This window comes from Aethalodelphis obliquidens, unplaced genomic scaffold (genome assembly GCF_003676395.1).
Source record: "Aethalodelphis obliquidens isolate GAN/ISIS:26980383/991018 unplaced genomic scaffold, ASM367639v1 scaffold2, whole genome shotgun sequence".
Classification (NCBI taxonomy): Eukaryota; Metazoa; Chordata; class Mammalia; order Artiodactyla; family Delphinidae; genus Aethalodelphis; species Aethalodelphis obliquidens.
This window is the reverse complement of record NW_020837946.1, coordinates 35,644,144-35,659,389: the sequence shown is the minus strand read 5'-3', so window position 1 is coordinate 35,659,389 and position 15,246 is coordinate 35,644,144. Positions and strand designations below refer to the sequence as shown.

The 15,246-nt window shown below is 39.9% G+C and overlaps 1 protein-coding gene across 3 annotated transcripts in view; it reads right to left on the bottom strand.

Moving 5' to 3' along the window:
* SATB2 (SATB homeobox 2) overlaps positions 1-15,246 on the bottom strand; it is a 192,176-nt gene that overhangs the window by 162,748 nt on the left and 14,182 nt on the right. For all 3 annotated transcript variants that reach the window (XM_027124972.1, XM_027124950.1, XM_027124960.1), the window contains exon 3: positions 2,099-2,275. In XM_027124972.1, coding sequence (XP_026980773.1) covers positions 2,099-2,275 — 177 coding nt within the window. The remainder of the gene's footprint in view (positions 1-2,098; positions 2,276-15,246) is intronic.

Genomic DNA, 15,246 nt, shown 5'->3' with positions numbered 1-15,246 from the left:
CAACAGAGACCTAATACATTCATTTCCAAATAAACAATTCCAAGTTTTTCCATTTACCCAAAACAGAGATCAGCAATCTAATTTAAAACAAAATAAACAAACTGTGATTTTCTTCCCCATCTGTAAAATTATAGTACAGGACCTAGCGATAAAACCCTTGTTTACCTACAAAATAAACTATATCATGATCTAGAGCACCTTCAGGATGTTGATTCAACTCTTAAAAAGTGTAATATTTAGTCATTTTTAACCGTGGTTTTCAAAAACTTTGGGGAAGCAAATATTCACTTTTGACTTTTTTCTTCTTTAGTCCTCCACTGCAGACCATATTTCTTGCTAGTGGATCTCACCTTGGTGAGCAGAACCCTCAGTCCACACTACTGAATGGAACAGTGTGGCTCCCTCGTGCAAATTTCCTGAGAGCCCCTTCCCTGAGCATGTGCCAAGAATCAAATTTTGGCCACTTAGTGCTCTGTGCTCCACATGTGAGCTCACGGCGTGTTGAGCAGCCATGCTAACTGAGATGGATAGCCCTGTCAAACAGGAAGCTGGCACACCAGGATGCAAGCAGTGGGATACAATGACCTTTACATTCAGAGAAAAATATCCCTAAAATGGCATGAAAAGTTTACGGTGGGGGAAGGAGGGGGGATTCTTTTATTTCATTTAGGTACATAGCATGAAATAAAAGCAATGGTGCCCACTATGCAATTTGCTCGGGATCAAATCTTGAATCCCTCACCCAAGAAGGAAAGTTGTCAGGGAAAGGAAATGAATCATCCTTTATCACACTGCTTTGAAAGCAGTGGACTCTACGATTCAGCTGTATGTATTACTGCACCCAGACAGGCCAAGTGCTGGGATTCAGACTGCACTTCAACTCACAACAATCCATGGCCCTGGAAAAACATTCTTGACCTCCTGGTTTCAGATGAGTTGCTTTCTTGGTAGAACTAAGATATAATTTGAATATTTAATTAAAACTTTTTTTAAACAGTAATAATCTGATTACAAAATCAGAGTCAAGAGCTGGGGAATTTAAATTCCATGTCCTTGGTCACCATATTTTGTAACTTTTTATAAACTGTTTAATCTCTCATAGCTTCCTTCTCTCAATAAATAGAGGCTTGGACTAATAGTTCTTAGTAAGTATATGAAGAGGAATTCATTTGAAAAAGTAGCAAAAATCCATGGCACATACACAAATGTTAAGTAAGGACAGTAATAAAGGAAATTAATATATGGAACAAGATCTGGAAGTCACTTGTTTCTATCCTTTAGTTCTAACCATTATCATAATCTATACAGTTCAATAATTTCAGCTAAAAAACAAAGATCATCATTCCATTGGGTCAAAAATTTATTTTCCCATTCTCCAAGGTTTGGGGATTTTTTGCTATTTGTTTTGTCAATTATCTGGCATAAAAGAACAATGGGCAACACAAGCTCACAATGGATTCCCCAGTGCTATACAATTCACACTGAAATAATGATGCAATTTTAATATTTAATTATATTTAATTAAATAGGTAAAATGAATTGATCACAAAGACACTGAGCATTTTTTTTTTTTAATGAATGGACCACATCAGAACTACAGAGAGGCTTTCAAAGATACAAAAGTACAGTATATAAGAGGCATACATTTTTTTCTATTTAACTAAAAGCTGATCATAATGTGTAAAAGCGGCAGGCCCAAAGCAATAAATAAATTTAGAAAACTGAAAGCTTATAATTCACATATTAAAGTTTGGATAAGTTAGGAGTCAAATGTCTCAGCACTCTGAGAATACCGATTTGGGGACTTAGAGAAAATAAGAGTTATTAATGCAAAAAAACCCATGATGATCACTCTGAAATGCAAGTGATGGCTTGAAATGGGATTTTGGTAGCTCTAGAGGTACTGGTCAAATGCTTCCCAATGCAACCAGAAAACCAGACTCTCCATGAAACATCCTGCTGTTCACTGTTTGGGAAAGATGTTAGATGTAACCACTCTCCTCCGATCCCTGTTTGGAGAATTATTTCGGGGAACACACTCTTCCTCAAATCATGACACACCCGAGGCACGGGGAGGAGAGGGGAGACGCGAGAATACCTTGTGCCTGCGCCGCGGAGCTGTGGGAGTAGCCCAGGGCCAGGAGCGCGGTCTCCACCAGCTGGCTGAAAAGCACGTCCTTGCGAACCAGGACAAACTCTGCGTGTTCTTCCCTGTTGTCATATTCAAGAGAGCCGTCCAACTGCTCTACCACACAAAAGACCGGAATCATCAAACCTGCAGGGACAAAACCCAAGAACAAAACACAAACATTACAAAGCAAACCCCAGTCATCATGAGAAGGGAAGAGACAGTTATCATCTGTGGACAGTGGTTTGGATTAAACAAGCCTCTTAGTCAGATGCGCCTAATGGGAAAACTGTGGGGGTTTTTTCCCCCCCGTCCATTATTACTATCAGACTGCAGCAGAATTGCCCCGAGCAGTGGCAGAATCCCTCAGATTCTAGTCATTAAAAAGTGGACCACACCAATCAGAGGTGTCCTGACTGAGAGACCTCAAGTTCACAGCCGGAGCATAGGTGAGATAAAAGTGACCTTCCAGATCCTAGCATCCTCGTATCTATGGTCCTATCATTAACTATTAATCAGGACTAGTATTTTCAGATAAGATCTGCTTTTGTCTAGAAATGTTGTAAGATACCTAGTAATGGTCCTAAGCTATTATGTGAATATGTACAAGAAAATCAATAGGAATTTAAAAGAAGCCCCTCTTGTATCTTTTATTTTTCTAAATCCTGGTAAACAGGCCATCAACTAACCTGAAAATACCCTGCTCATGTAAGTCTTAACTGACATTTATGTCAAAATATACATACAAATATGAAACTTTGTCTTTTTAAAAAAATATTATTTTATATAATAACACCAGTTATCACTGGAAAGGAATACCTCTGCTTGGTTTTCAAAGAAAAGAAGTAAACTACCCTAAAGAATAAAGCAAATTAGTGTAGTTGAAAATCTGTTGAAATCTGTTGTCACTGAAATATTTCTCTCCTTTGTATCAATATGTGAAAAGCTAAAAAATGTTTAATTTGCCAAAAGTGTTTTATAAAATGTTTTTTATTTTTTTAAAAAAGTCATACAGGTATTTAAATCTAAACGTAGCCATGGCAAAAGAAGATCAAAATTTTACCAACATACGAGTAATAAACATGGACTCTGCCCTACATAATTCACACAAATTAGTATGTTACGGAGTGAGGATCTACTCCAGGTCTTCTCTTCGTGCAAGAAAAATCAAAGGTTATGAAGGAAGAGCGGGCAGGCAGAGAGATGGGGGAGGTGGAAGACGGGCTGTTCATGATGATGTCGCTTCACAATAAAAATAAGACCTCTGTGTAAAATGACACGTGCAAGTATGGCCTCTCACACACAGAACGCAGAGGAGTTTCTCTAGAAGCCCCTCCCTGTTGTCCAGACCCTAGAAGCCTCCTGACTCACTCTGATCTGGAAAGCAGAGGGTGGGAACAGATACTCTGCAAACTACCAGGTCACAGATTTAGATTTTTCTGCTAAAGATAATACAGTGGTGCAACTGGTTCCCATGTGCTAATTATTATTATTAAAGATAGTAAGTGTTGGATGTAATTATTAAATATAATCATTATTAATAATACTCATTAAGAATTGTTATCATTAAAGATCACGGTAATTATTACTAAGCCTGAACGACAGACTAGCAAGCCACACAATACCAGACCTGGGACAACTACTAACTTAGTGTTCACGCCAAGGAACAACAAAGCAGCATTATCGTCCATTGCTCATATACTATCTATGGTATAGACTCACGGAACATAGGAAATAAGGATGGAGCAGACCGATTGTTTTACATAAAGAGGAGAATTGAGCCTAGCCACGTGGTGCCTTACAAAATATTTTTTTTAATTGTGACCAGCACTGGCATAGCAAATGCTTATTTACTTATATGTCTGCTTTACTCCCCATTGCATGTAAGACATGTAGTGAATAATATAAAATAGATTTCCTCCAAATTGTCTCTGTGGTCATTCATTTATCCAACTCTTACTCCCTGAACACCTACTGTGTGCCAGGTATCCCTTGTGGCTCCAGTGATACAAATGAAAACAAGCCTTGCCTTGCTCCTGCCCTCAATGCAGTTGAAAAGTGTTGTAAAATCTTCCTAAGCAAGCATAATGGCATTTTATAGGACCCATTCGTGAGAGTCCTTACCAGCAGGGAATAGCCCCCATTTAGACCTTTTAACTCTTACATACTGGTATATGATCTTTGTCCAAGGAAGTAGGTTGATTTCTCTTTTTAATGATTTAAACGTAAGCACACATAAGGCGGTGCAGTCAGTGGTGCCATAAGCTACTTCACCACTAATACCTGTGTGTACATAAGTTTCAATGCCGAAAATCCACGTGCAGTTCCTAATGTCAACATCTAAGCGTCACTCATCTGGGAATCACAGATAAGATCTTTAAATGAATCCAGTTGCTCCACAAGCTATCATGTATCCATTACTTAGGAACCATAAATCTTCCTCAAGTCTATGGTCAAGTGAAAAAATTTAAGACCCCATTAATTTTTTTTAGTAATATTAACAGTTCATGAGTTAGAGATGAAATACAATACTAAAGCACAAGGATCTATACCATGTAGAGATTTATGTTTTGAAAATGGCAATGACCAAAATATTTCCTAAATATTTTAGTTCAGTGAGTAAAGGAAGCAATTGTTAGTACGTGACAGCAGTAACTCCTCACAGCCAAAACGCAAGCGCCAGTCCCTCACAGGCAATCGCCTACTTTCAAAAAAAGAAGGAAAAAAAAGGACTTTGAAGTCATTTATAAAACAAAACAGTATTAATCAGAAGTGTATGATAACAGAATCTGTTCGGAAAGCACATATACATGTGATACCAAAAACGATCATAAACAGGTTATATTTAATGACTAAAAAATGTACCTTTTTAGTAGAATTGGAGCAACCTAAACAATGAAATCTTTACAATGAAACGCAATTTTTACAAAAGAAGAAGAAGGCAGGAACAATAGATGCAGTTACTAGTGACAATGACAAGAGAAATGAAAACGGGTAAAACAGTACAATTGAAGTCAAATGTAAGGAAGAAGAAAATTAAGGCATAGGTTTTAAATGCCTTTAAAAACAGCAAATCCCTAGGAAAGAAAACTATAAGAGGATGAGTAGAAATATATATCAAAAAAATATATTTATCCATTTTGTCCCCCCATTCGCTCCAGGAAAAAAGAGGGGAAAAAAAGGAAGAAAAAGAGAAAAGTGACAATAGAGGAAAGGATAGGGAGAGTATGTGGAAAGCACTTCAAAAACTAAAGAATGGGAAGAATTAATAGATAAGTTCCAACAAAAGAATAACAGCAATAAAATTAAACTGCATCTATAAAAATTCAGAAATGATCAAGAAGAAAAAGAAAGACACTCTTGTTCTAGCCCTATACCTACAGCTTATGGCATTATTTTTCTTTTATTGTAGCACAGACCCATCTTCAGATGATCAAGTAGAGAACTTTGAACCTTTTGATTATAAGCCTCGCTAAGCCTTTTACAATTGCAGGAGGTAAGCAAATGGTTTAATCTAGAGGACAGGCACACAGCCCTAGCCATTTGCTAAAAATTAAGAGCTGTCCTGACAATTGGGATAAACGGTTAATTCTGTTATCACAGGAAAAATAAGCAACGGAACTTTCTCTACTGGAAAAATGCATTTTCCCAACTGTCATTAGTTATGATGCTCAATTGTCACTTTCATTATGACATGATCTCTGAAGAAGCGCGCATAATGATGAAGCGTTAACCTGGTCTTCACCAGCACAGCCCTGGGAACAGAGGGAACAGAGGCGTGAGGGGAGAGGATGGCTCTGCACCCGGGGGGCAGGCACTCTTAGGTGGAGTCCTGGCACTACCATACTAACCTGTGGGAGTGATCCTGGGAAATTTACCTGACCTCTCTGAGGCTCAAACTCCTCCCAGCTGAAATGCGGAACAATAGCATCTACATCCTAGACTGGTTGTGACAATTAAACAGTGGAAGGTAGTTAAACTGTCTGACAGGTAGCCCTCAAATAATGAAACCTATCTGGTTTTCTTTTTTATAAATTTATTTATTTATTTTTGGCCGTTGTGGGTCTTCGTTGCTGCACGCGGGCTTTCTCTAGTTGCAACAAGCGGGGGCTACTCTTGGTTGCGGTGCACAGGCTTCTCATTGCGGTGGCTTCTCTTGTTGCGGAGCACGGGCTCTAGGCACGCAGGCTTCAGTAGTTGTGGCACGCGGGCTCAGTAGTTGTGGCTCACGCGCTCTAAAGCGCAGGCTCAGTTGTTGTGGCGCACGGGCTTAGTTGCTCCGCGGCATGTGGGATCTTCCCGGACCAGGGCTCGAACCCGTGTCCCCTGCATTGGCAGGCGGATTCTTAACCACTGCGCCACCAGGTAAGTCCCTATTTGGTTTTCTTTCTACAAAAACAGTATTAATACCACTTCACAGAGGAAAAAAAGAGACCAATCATTTTCTTCAGGGTCCATAATCAATGCTCATGATACTTCCTAAAAAGCATTTCTTCAGAATAAAAATTATACTAATAATCACTGAATGGCCTAATTACTGAAGATGCAAATAATTAAGGCCAAAAATGTTCCACAGGCCCCAGAGCAAAAGGGTGAAAGTGTTAAAAGCACCATACTTTATATTCTAAAATATATTCTAAAATTGCCTATCCAATACAGGAGCCACAAGTGGTGACGGAGCACTTGAATGTTGACTAGTCCTGCGTTGAGATGTGGCGTGTGACATACACACTCAATTTCAACAATTTAATACCAAAAAATAATTATATTTAACACAAAAAAAAATTTTATGAACTGCATGTAGAGATAATATTTTAGATACATTGAGTTAAACAAAATGTATTATTAAAATTAATTTCACCTGTTTCTTTACCATTTCTTTAAAAGAAGCTACAAGAAAATTTAAAATTATACACGTGGCTCTTATTACATTTCGATCAGACAAAGCTGCTCTAAGCAATCTGCCAAATACCAACATACACAGTGGTTTTTCTGACCCAGGATAAATACACCACAAACTGATAAGCAGGACAATTGTGCGATTGTCTTGATGCCCCTCACTTATCTTTCCTCTGTGCTCCAGATCTTAGGAGACTTGAGTACAGATAGATTCTTGGTTAAACTCCAATATCTAACGTGATATCTTCTCCGCATCACTGAGCAAATTGTAGGCTATTGTTTTATTCCTAATTATATTAATCCAACTTCTTTATTAAAGAAAGGCTTTTTTTCCCCTTCCCTTCATTTTAGAGAACAGTTACAGTGTTCAGGAAATGACAAGACACTGGCATGAATGTGACCCGAGGAACAAGTACTCTTTAATGGGCTAGATCTAACCTAACAGAGAAAGATGAAAGAAGGTCCAGAGGCAGGGGGTCTAGATGACAGGGTTCTACCGCCTTCTGCGAAAGCTGGACACAAAACAACACGCTCATTTGCACAGCGCCTCCTAAGTCATCGTGTACTCTGACATACATACTTACCTTTGTTTCCTCCCCACGTTTACCCTGTGGGAGGGTTAGTATTACCCTCATCTGATAAATAAGGAAGCTGAAACTCTAGGAAAATAAGTAAGATGTCCAAAGAAACCAAGAGAGGAAAGAGTAGAGCAGCTCCGATTAACCAACTTTAAATCCCAAGCACACAGCTTTCTTGGGGGTTGAAAACAACACTCCAAAGCCCATGTCCACAGAAATCTAAAGGTGTGGGCTTTTAGTAAAGGGCCCTTCACCACACTTGCTGTGTCCAGTGGGTGACCTGCGTTGCTTGTAAGTGAATTTACCTTTCAATGGCCTATCACCTGTCAGGCACTGTGCTGGGCGCAGAGGAGGAACCAAACACAGATCCTGCCCTTCAGTCACTCACAGACAAAGAAAGGCTCAAATATTGGGTCCTTCTCTTGTGTGGTGCCCACGGTCTCTGGTCTCCTCCCCAGCCCCTTTGCCTCCTGGGTCCACCTTCATTCCTGGACCTGCCCCCTGAATGACAGGAATCAGTCTGAGATGACAGGAAGCCAGCCTTTCTCCTCCCCTCTTTCAAAGGGCTCCTAAAACCATCTGTTTCCAAAAGAAAGGCGGCCACAGGGCCCACTCCCTTCCCTCCGGCTGGCAGTAGATATGGTTCTATTACCTGAGAAGGTCCCTGGGCTAAATGAAGATTACAAAGGCTTTAGGGCAGAGTCTCTCATATATATCTGTTCTTTGTATAAAACTGAACCTGGGGTAAAACATCACGCTCAGCAACCACCACAATCGATAAATCATAGAACCCCAGAAACAATGAAACAAATTCTACCCTGGAGACCAAGTGAATAATACAGGGTTTTCCAAAGGACTGGCAGAGAAGGGAGTGAGGGGTGGCAGCTATCTTTTCTTATTGCAAATTTACTAGAAAAACAAAACACCCACTTCCTTGCTCTTTAACCTCCTATCCTCTCCCTCTCTGTCTCTGTTTCTCTCACACACGCACAAGCACACATTCACATTCACACACACACCCTGCGTCACAGACAAGAACAGAAAGAACTCGCCAATATTAACCTGTAGATGCTTCCTCCCACCCTAAAACAATAAAGGCAAGTTTGAGCACCAAGAACTGCTACCAGAAATAGAAAGAAAGGATAGGGTGTTCCTCACCTCCTTCTTGGGGTCCCAGGCAAAATCTCAAAATGGATCAAGTGTGTCTTCCCTACTCTCTTCTTTTCTGCCCCTGCTCTTCACTCCCAGGGCCTAACCTCCTGAGCTCTGGTGGCCCCAGGCTCCACATTCCACTCCAGCCTCCCATTCCCCCAGGGGCTGAAATTCCAAAGAGATTAATAGATAAAAAGATGCTACACTTCACTGTTTCAATGGCTTGGTAGTCCCTTAATTTCCTCAGATATATTTTCATTGTAAAAGAAGTACATTGTATCCCACATTAACTTCTAATGGAAAGAATTTGAGGTACTGTCATAAAGAAAAACATGCTTTCACCAGTCTTGGGGGGTAAGAGCAAAAACATCTGGGGGCAAAAGAGCCACCCACAGGTGGCCCAGAGGACCTCCAAGCTCCCCTAAACTGCTCCACTTTCCAAAGTTCCTTTCTGTCTTTTGCTTCTGAACTACAGATTCTCAGAAGGATTCATTCGTTTTTGTTGTTGGTTTTGTTTTTAACTCTTCCCGAAGAGGAAGCAGGAGCAGAGACAGAGGTGGGACAGCTGAAAGTCCTGGGTCGTTCACAGGTGGAGGACCAATCAATCCTACAATTATGGGGAAGGCAAAATGCACTTAATAATTACTCTAAGTGCAAACGAAGCCACATATGCAGAAATTCGATCTCCTGTTCATCCATGACCCAGTTGCTTAGACCTGAGAATTAGGCCTCCAAGTAAAGCTTTAACAATATAGCTCCTTGACACCACTTACTCTGTGGGGAGGTGGGGAGAGGTAAGACTACCAAGAAATATTTTATTTTCAGAAATCTCTCTAGTAAAACCAGACACTACTGTGCAGCCCTTGGGGCAGGTCTTAACTTTGGAAGATAAGAACGAAAAATAGGCCAGGGGTAGGGATGGCCTCGTAAACTCTGGTCCTCTCACTTATCACCTCAAAGGCTCAAATTGGGTTTAAAGTGGTAGGGAAGGGAGATGGGTTCTGGTCTTCCAGACCTCTGATTCCAGGCCTGTCCCCAAACTGACAGGCCACAATTCAACCTGAAGTCAGATCTGAAGGCTGAAGGATAAACTCCAGGTCTCTCAGTACTCTTCAGTTATAGAAACGCAGTGGCAGGATCAAGTTGGCCTGGCAATCTGCAAAATGGGATTTCACAGGCACACAGGAGGCACAGTGTGGCTACTTATCTAAACAAAAATGCCTGAGCTACACCTGGGAACACAGCCACAGCAAGCCTGACCCAAGGAACTAAATTCCCAGCTGTCAGGAATGTCCAGTTAGAGTGAAGGAGAGGCCGGTCTTTTCCTTCTCCAACATGAACTGGACTTAGATTAAGTCTTCACCCTCCCACTCTCCCTTCCACTCCCAGGCTGACCTGCAGCAGGCCCAAAAGAAATGTTTGTTTATTTTAACAAAATGCTAATTCCACCTAGACATTAGTAACCACCATTAATAGGCAGTGTCGGTTCTAAAGTCTCATGACTCCCTGGCTACCTAACTTGTCCACATCACTTTGGCCCTACTACACAGCATTCAGCATTGGTAGACAAGGAAAGCTTTCTAGGAAAGGATCCGCACAAGTGGATTCAGGAGCTCACTCCATGTTCTCTGGGGGAAGCGCACCAGACCACAGGGCCCTGCATGACCACTGTCCACAGAAATTGTTGGTTTATCACCACGAAGGCATCACAGTCAACTGGCGTAGGACTCTGTTGGGTAGCAGCACTGTGCTCTGTGACTGTGCACATCCTGGAGCCCTGGGCATCTTACCTGCAGTCCTACCCATGTCCTGCACTGAAGGACTGCGGCATCTCTTCTAAATGTAGTAACTACAGAGAGACAAAATGTTTACTGATCCCAGAATCAAAAAAAAAAAATTAAGAAAAGGAAAAAAAGTAGAATATGCAAGTCTGTGTATCACAGAAGAGTTCAAACATATGGCATACTGTGTAAGTATCCCCAACTAAATTCTTGAGGTTCTTTTCTCACTGGGTTAGAAATGCATGTATTAGTAAGCCTTGAGACTCAATGGCATGCTGAAATGACTGTACCATAATTCATCAACATTAGGATTTCCTTCCTCCGTTAAGTAAAATTTTATTCTGGAGGTTTCTGGGAGGATAATTTTTTAAATAGTATTGAACTAGAGATGTACTTGCCGCTCCCTTCATTCTTATTATCCTCTCTGGAAAAGCTATTTGCAACTCAAGAGCCCCAGGAGTCAAAAAAGGGGTTAATAAAAATTATCTTTATACTAACATTTGCTTCGTCATCTCAGGTTTTGAGCTCTGCCTTAAATGTTATTTTCTAATTTAATAATTAAAATAAAAACCCTTGATTGATTTCTCCAGTGTAGTGGTAAGGAAAGCTTAACTGTACTGAGGTTCTCTAGCAAGGAATTAATAAAGGAATCAAGCACTCGGCTCTCAATAAGACAAGACTACCCAGATTTCTAGTGGGAATATTTCAGAGCACAAGCATGTTTTCTTTGGGGAGTTTAACTCACCAAAATTATTAAAAGTTGAGATCAAACACTGGTGCAAAGCCCCAAAGGAAATCATACTAGAGTGGAGAGATTTTTAGCAAATAAAAATCTGAAAAGGTAAAGTTTGTATAGTGAAAAATAAAGACTTTCTCCCTTACAAGAGGAAATCCTACTGTCTATGTTTAGGGTTCAAACAGCAAAACATATATGGATGTTTAATAGATGTATAAAGATCGTCACTGTGAAATGAATGCAGATTTCACAAGGCCGAGCTTAAACAGACAGGCAGCCATTACCATCCTTTCCCAACCACTAAAAGCCACTCTCATTCTTATACCCAACAAATGCCTCCACTGAGATGTAACAGCAACCAGGTCCTTGAAATGGCTAACACTGGGAGAAGAAAAAGAAAGGAACAGGAGGAGAAAGCAAGAAAGTCAAAATCATGCTGTGTATTCTGCAGTTCCCTAAGGGTACACTGGGCTCTCTGGATGGCAATACATAGGATATTATTATTGTGACTGAGATGAAGTTAATAAAACCCAGCATACAGACTGGGGAAACTCAGGTCCCCACTGATGGAATACTTCCCACACAAGATATTTTAAGCTTATATGTACCTGTACAATTTATAGCAATTACTTAAATAAGAAAAACAGAACAGAGAAAACTATTACACTGCTTTTTTTCACGTTATGTTTCTGACATCCCCTTTATAATTTATATCATTTCCAAAAGACACTATTAAGTTTGATATTAAAAAACCAAAGAGACCATTTCAGCCACTGCATGTAAATCCACTGAAACTCTTATTCTCATTCTTAATGTTATCTAAAGGATACCACCCAACCAAAGGAGGAATGTTATTCCATTTTTAACTATCTTTGAAAAGTGTCACAAAAACCCTTTTTCTTTCTCCTGGAAAAAAAAGTCATAAATCTTTATCCTAAAGAAAATGTAAGTTTCTACCTTCCTTAAAGCACAGAAACCCTGGAAGAGCACTGTACTATTTTAAATTGGGGGTAATCCCAGATATGGAGTACCTCAACCTCAGAAAGATTTCATTCTCCCTAGATTCCCTGGATTCACAAGTTCTTTAACTCTAGAATAATTTCTGAGCCATAAAATGAAGCGTATTAGTATAGTTTCTCCCCATCCCGGGAGGCCACAATTTCAAAAATAGTTCTCATCTCACAAGCTCAACACAAGATAACAGAAAGACAAGGCAAAGGCTCTTTTTCAAAATTTGCATGAAAGGAGAAAGGGGCTCTTTTGGAGGTTAACTCGGAGATGTAGGTTTAGGCTTGTGTGTGAACTCACCTGCCTGCCATACTGACAGCAACTATGTTATCTTAGCACCATCACTGCCCAGGTCCAGGTAAAGATGACAAAAGAAACTATACCTAACAGCTTCAGTGAATATAGGTTCATTTCTTTATTTTGTTAATAGAAGTAGGATGACAAACAGATATGTTTTCAGAGAGCAAGCCTGTGTTTATTATATACATGAGAGGCTGGCTGTGAGAAAGACGACTTCACTGACTCACATCAAAGGAAGAAAAGAGCTGCGTCTCAGAAGCCTTCCTTGGTTAAAAAGAACTGTCTCCCTCAAACCTGCTTTCAAGCTATACATCAATCTTCAATATAATTATGTTGGACAGAATATAACCTCTCGGCAGTTAACTTGTTTACAATAAATGCTTAGTTTGGGCACATGGACTGTATTTCAGTCTTATAAATATCAAACGCAAACCTACAACACTCCCATTATGGGGCCGAGAATTATCTTGCTATAAATCTTTTTACTGGGGGACTAAGGGAATTACTTTGCAGCTTGTCTTCCACTAACCACTTGGAACAGTGTGAAAAGAGGTACATTTATACTCTGACCCTGTGCTAATTGGAATTCTATACATTTCCATGGGAGAGTGTGTGGTATCAGTTCTGAATATGAAGGTCAGCCCCCAGACAGTTTTGCCATGGCAGCAAAAATATACACATGCAGCAAAATGGTTCTTACTGAAGTCATGGCATTCTCCTCCAGTTCTTTTTTCCTCCAAGTCTCTTGGGAACTAATGACCGTTTGTGATGGCACTGGCAGGCTTTCAATAGTAAGCCCTAGTTTGGGGGGCGGTGGGGTTTGGTTATAAGTTACCTGTAAAAACGTGCTGAAGGCTCAAGCTTACTATATGAATGGACCTGTAAATAGAGTGAGTTGTGCTGAATATTACCTGGAGATCCATTTGAGAAGGAAAAAAAAAATCAGAATCACCTGGTTTACCCTTGTAAAATGTCTTTACTTGGGTCTTAAATGTGTAATAACTTCCCTTTCAGTGAACAATTTGCTCCTCTTATAATACCGCTCCTCAATAATGAAGGGTATTTGGTCATCTAATACCACATCTGCCAAACCTACATACAGGACAAAATCTTGTCTAAATGGAGCCTGGTAAGCTGAAAGCCGGCAAAGCTTCAGGAGAACCCTGACTTAGCCTCACTCTCCTCCATGAGCGATTTCCAGGCATGCATTCTTCCTAGGGTTCTGAACACTTTCTGGTTTGCAGATCATGGCAACTGATCATCACAGGGTTTCCTCAATTGTTTCTTAATTTCACAATTACCTTGTAACCAGATTCCTATAATTACTCAACTTTAACATAGTATTAATATCATATATTTAAAAGATCATTTTAAGAATCCTAGTTTAAGTATGTTTTCCAAAATAACTAACACTGGGGAATTTAGTCCCTTTATTACTTAATACTGAGATCCCAACTTCTTTCCTCCTAGTCAATGCTATAATTTCAGGTGACATAAAGAATTTTTTACGTCTCTCAGCTTCTAATAAATAAGACAGGTAACTGATTTGTAAGTTTCAAGGGTTCTCAAATATAATTTTATTAAAAAAAAATTTGCCATGTGACTTTAGTATGAGAGAGAGGAAAAATACTTTCATTGCATTAGCAGCCTCACAGATCTTTTTTGTTAATATCACAAGCACTAGTTTGCAATATGAACTAATGGAAAATTGTTAAATTCACCTAAATTAATCACTTCTTTTTTTGATTTAAATAAGCCCTTTTAAAACCTTGACTATTTAACTGCTATTTACTTACGGGAGGGGAGACATGGAGAAGGTGACTGTATGAAAAAAAATATATAGGTTTTTTTTTTGATTGTACAACAAAAATTCTCTCCAAAGCAAAAAGACATTATGCCAAGTTCCTCCCAGAATTAATGTTTAGGTTTAAATTATAAAGCCCAGAAAAAAAACGGAACCACTAATAGACCCTTAAAGCTCGTGGCATTAGTCGATGATGTTAGGTTATGTAAATGTTAAAACTGAAAAACCTTTTGCTGACAACAGTATTTTAATGAAGGCACTATTAACTAGACTCTCTAAACTGAATTTAAAAAAAAAAAAAAAAAGCCTTTTGAGCTGTATGACATAAATTCCAGTCTGAAAGGGATTATGCTTGGGACAATTCCGGGATCATGAGAACTCCACCAGGAAGGGTTTACTGCCTATCTTATTCCTTTCATTTTGCTTTCAGGAAGGTTTTTAAATATTGAACCCAAGAAAACTCTTAGCTACAGACCAAAGACACAGTCTCCTCTATCTCTGTCCACTAAGTCCAACCTCGGGCTCCAGCTGCTTTGATGGCCAACACCATTTGCGGTTTCAGTATCCCCACAACGAGCAGGGGTTAACTCCACTGTCTGGGCTAACTCCACTGTCATCACCCAAGTTTCCAGGCACACGCAATTCTATGAATAGAGTAAGAAATACAGCCTAGGGTGAAAGAACGCTAGCCACTGATTTCAGCGGCTGCCAGCCAGCTCGCTCCAAGTTGCTGAAAGCTCTACTCTGGGTAATGAGGGCTGGAGGCTTCAGCATTGTGAAGGATTATCGATTCAATGGCTCCAATGATTGCAGATGGAGGCCAGATCCTGTGCATCTCAGGTGACAGTCTATGTCACCTA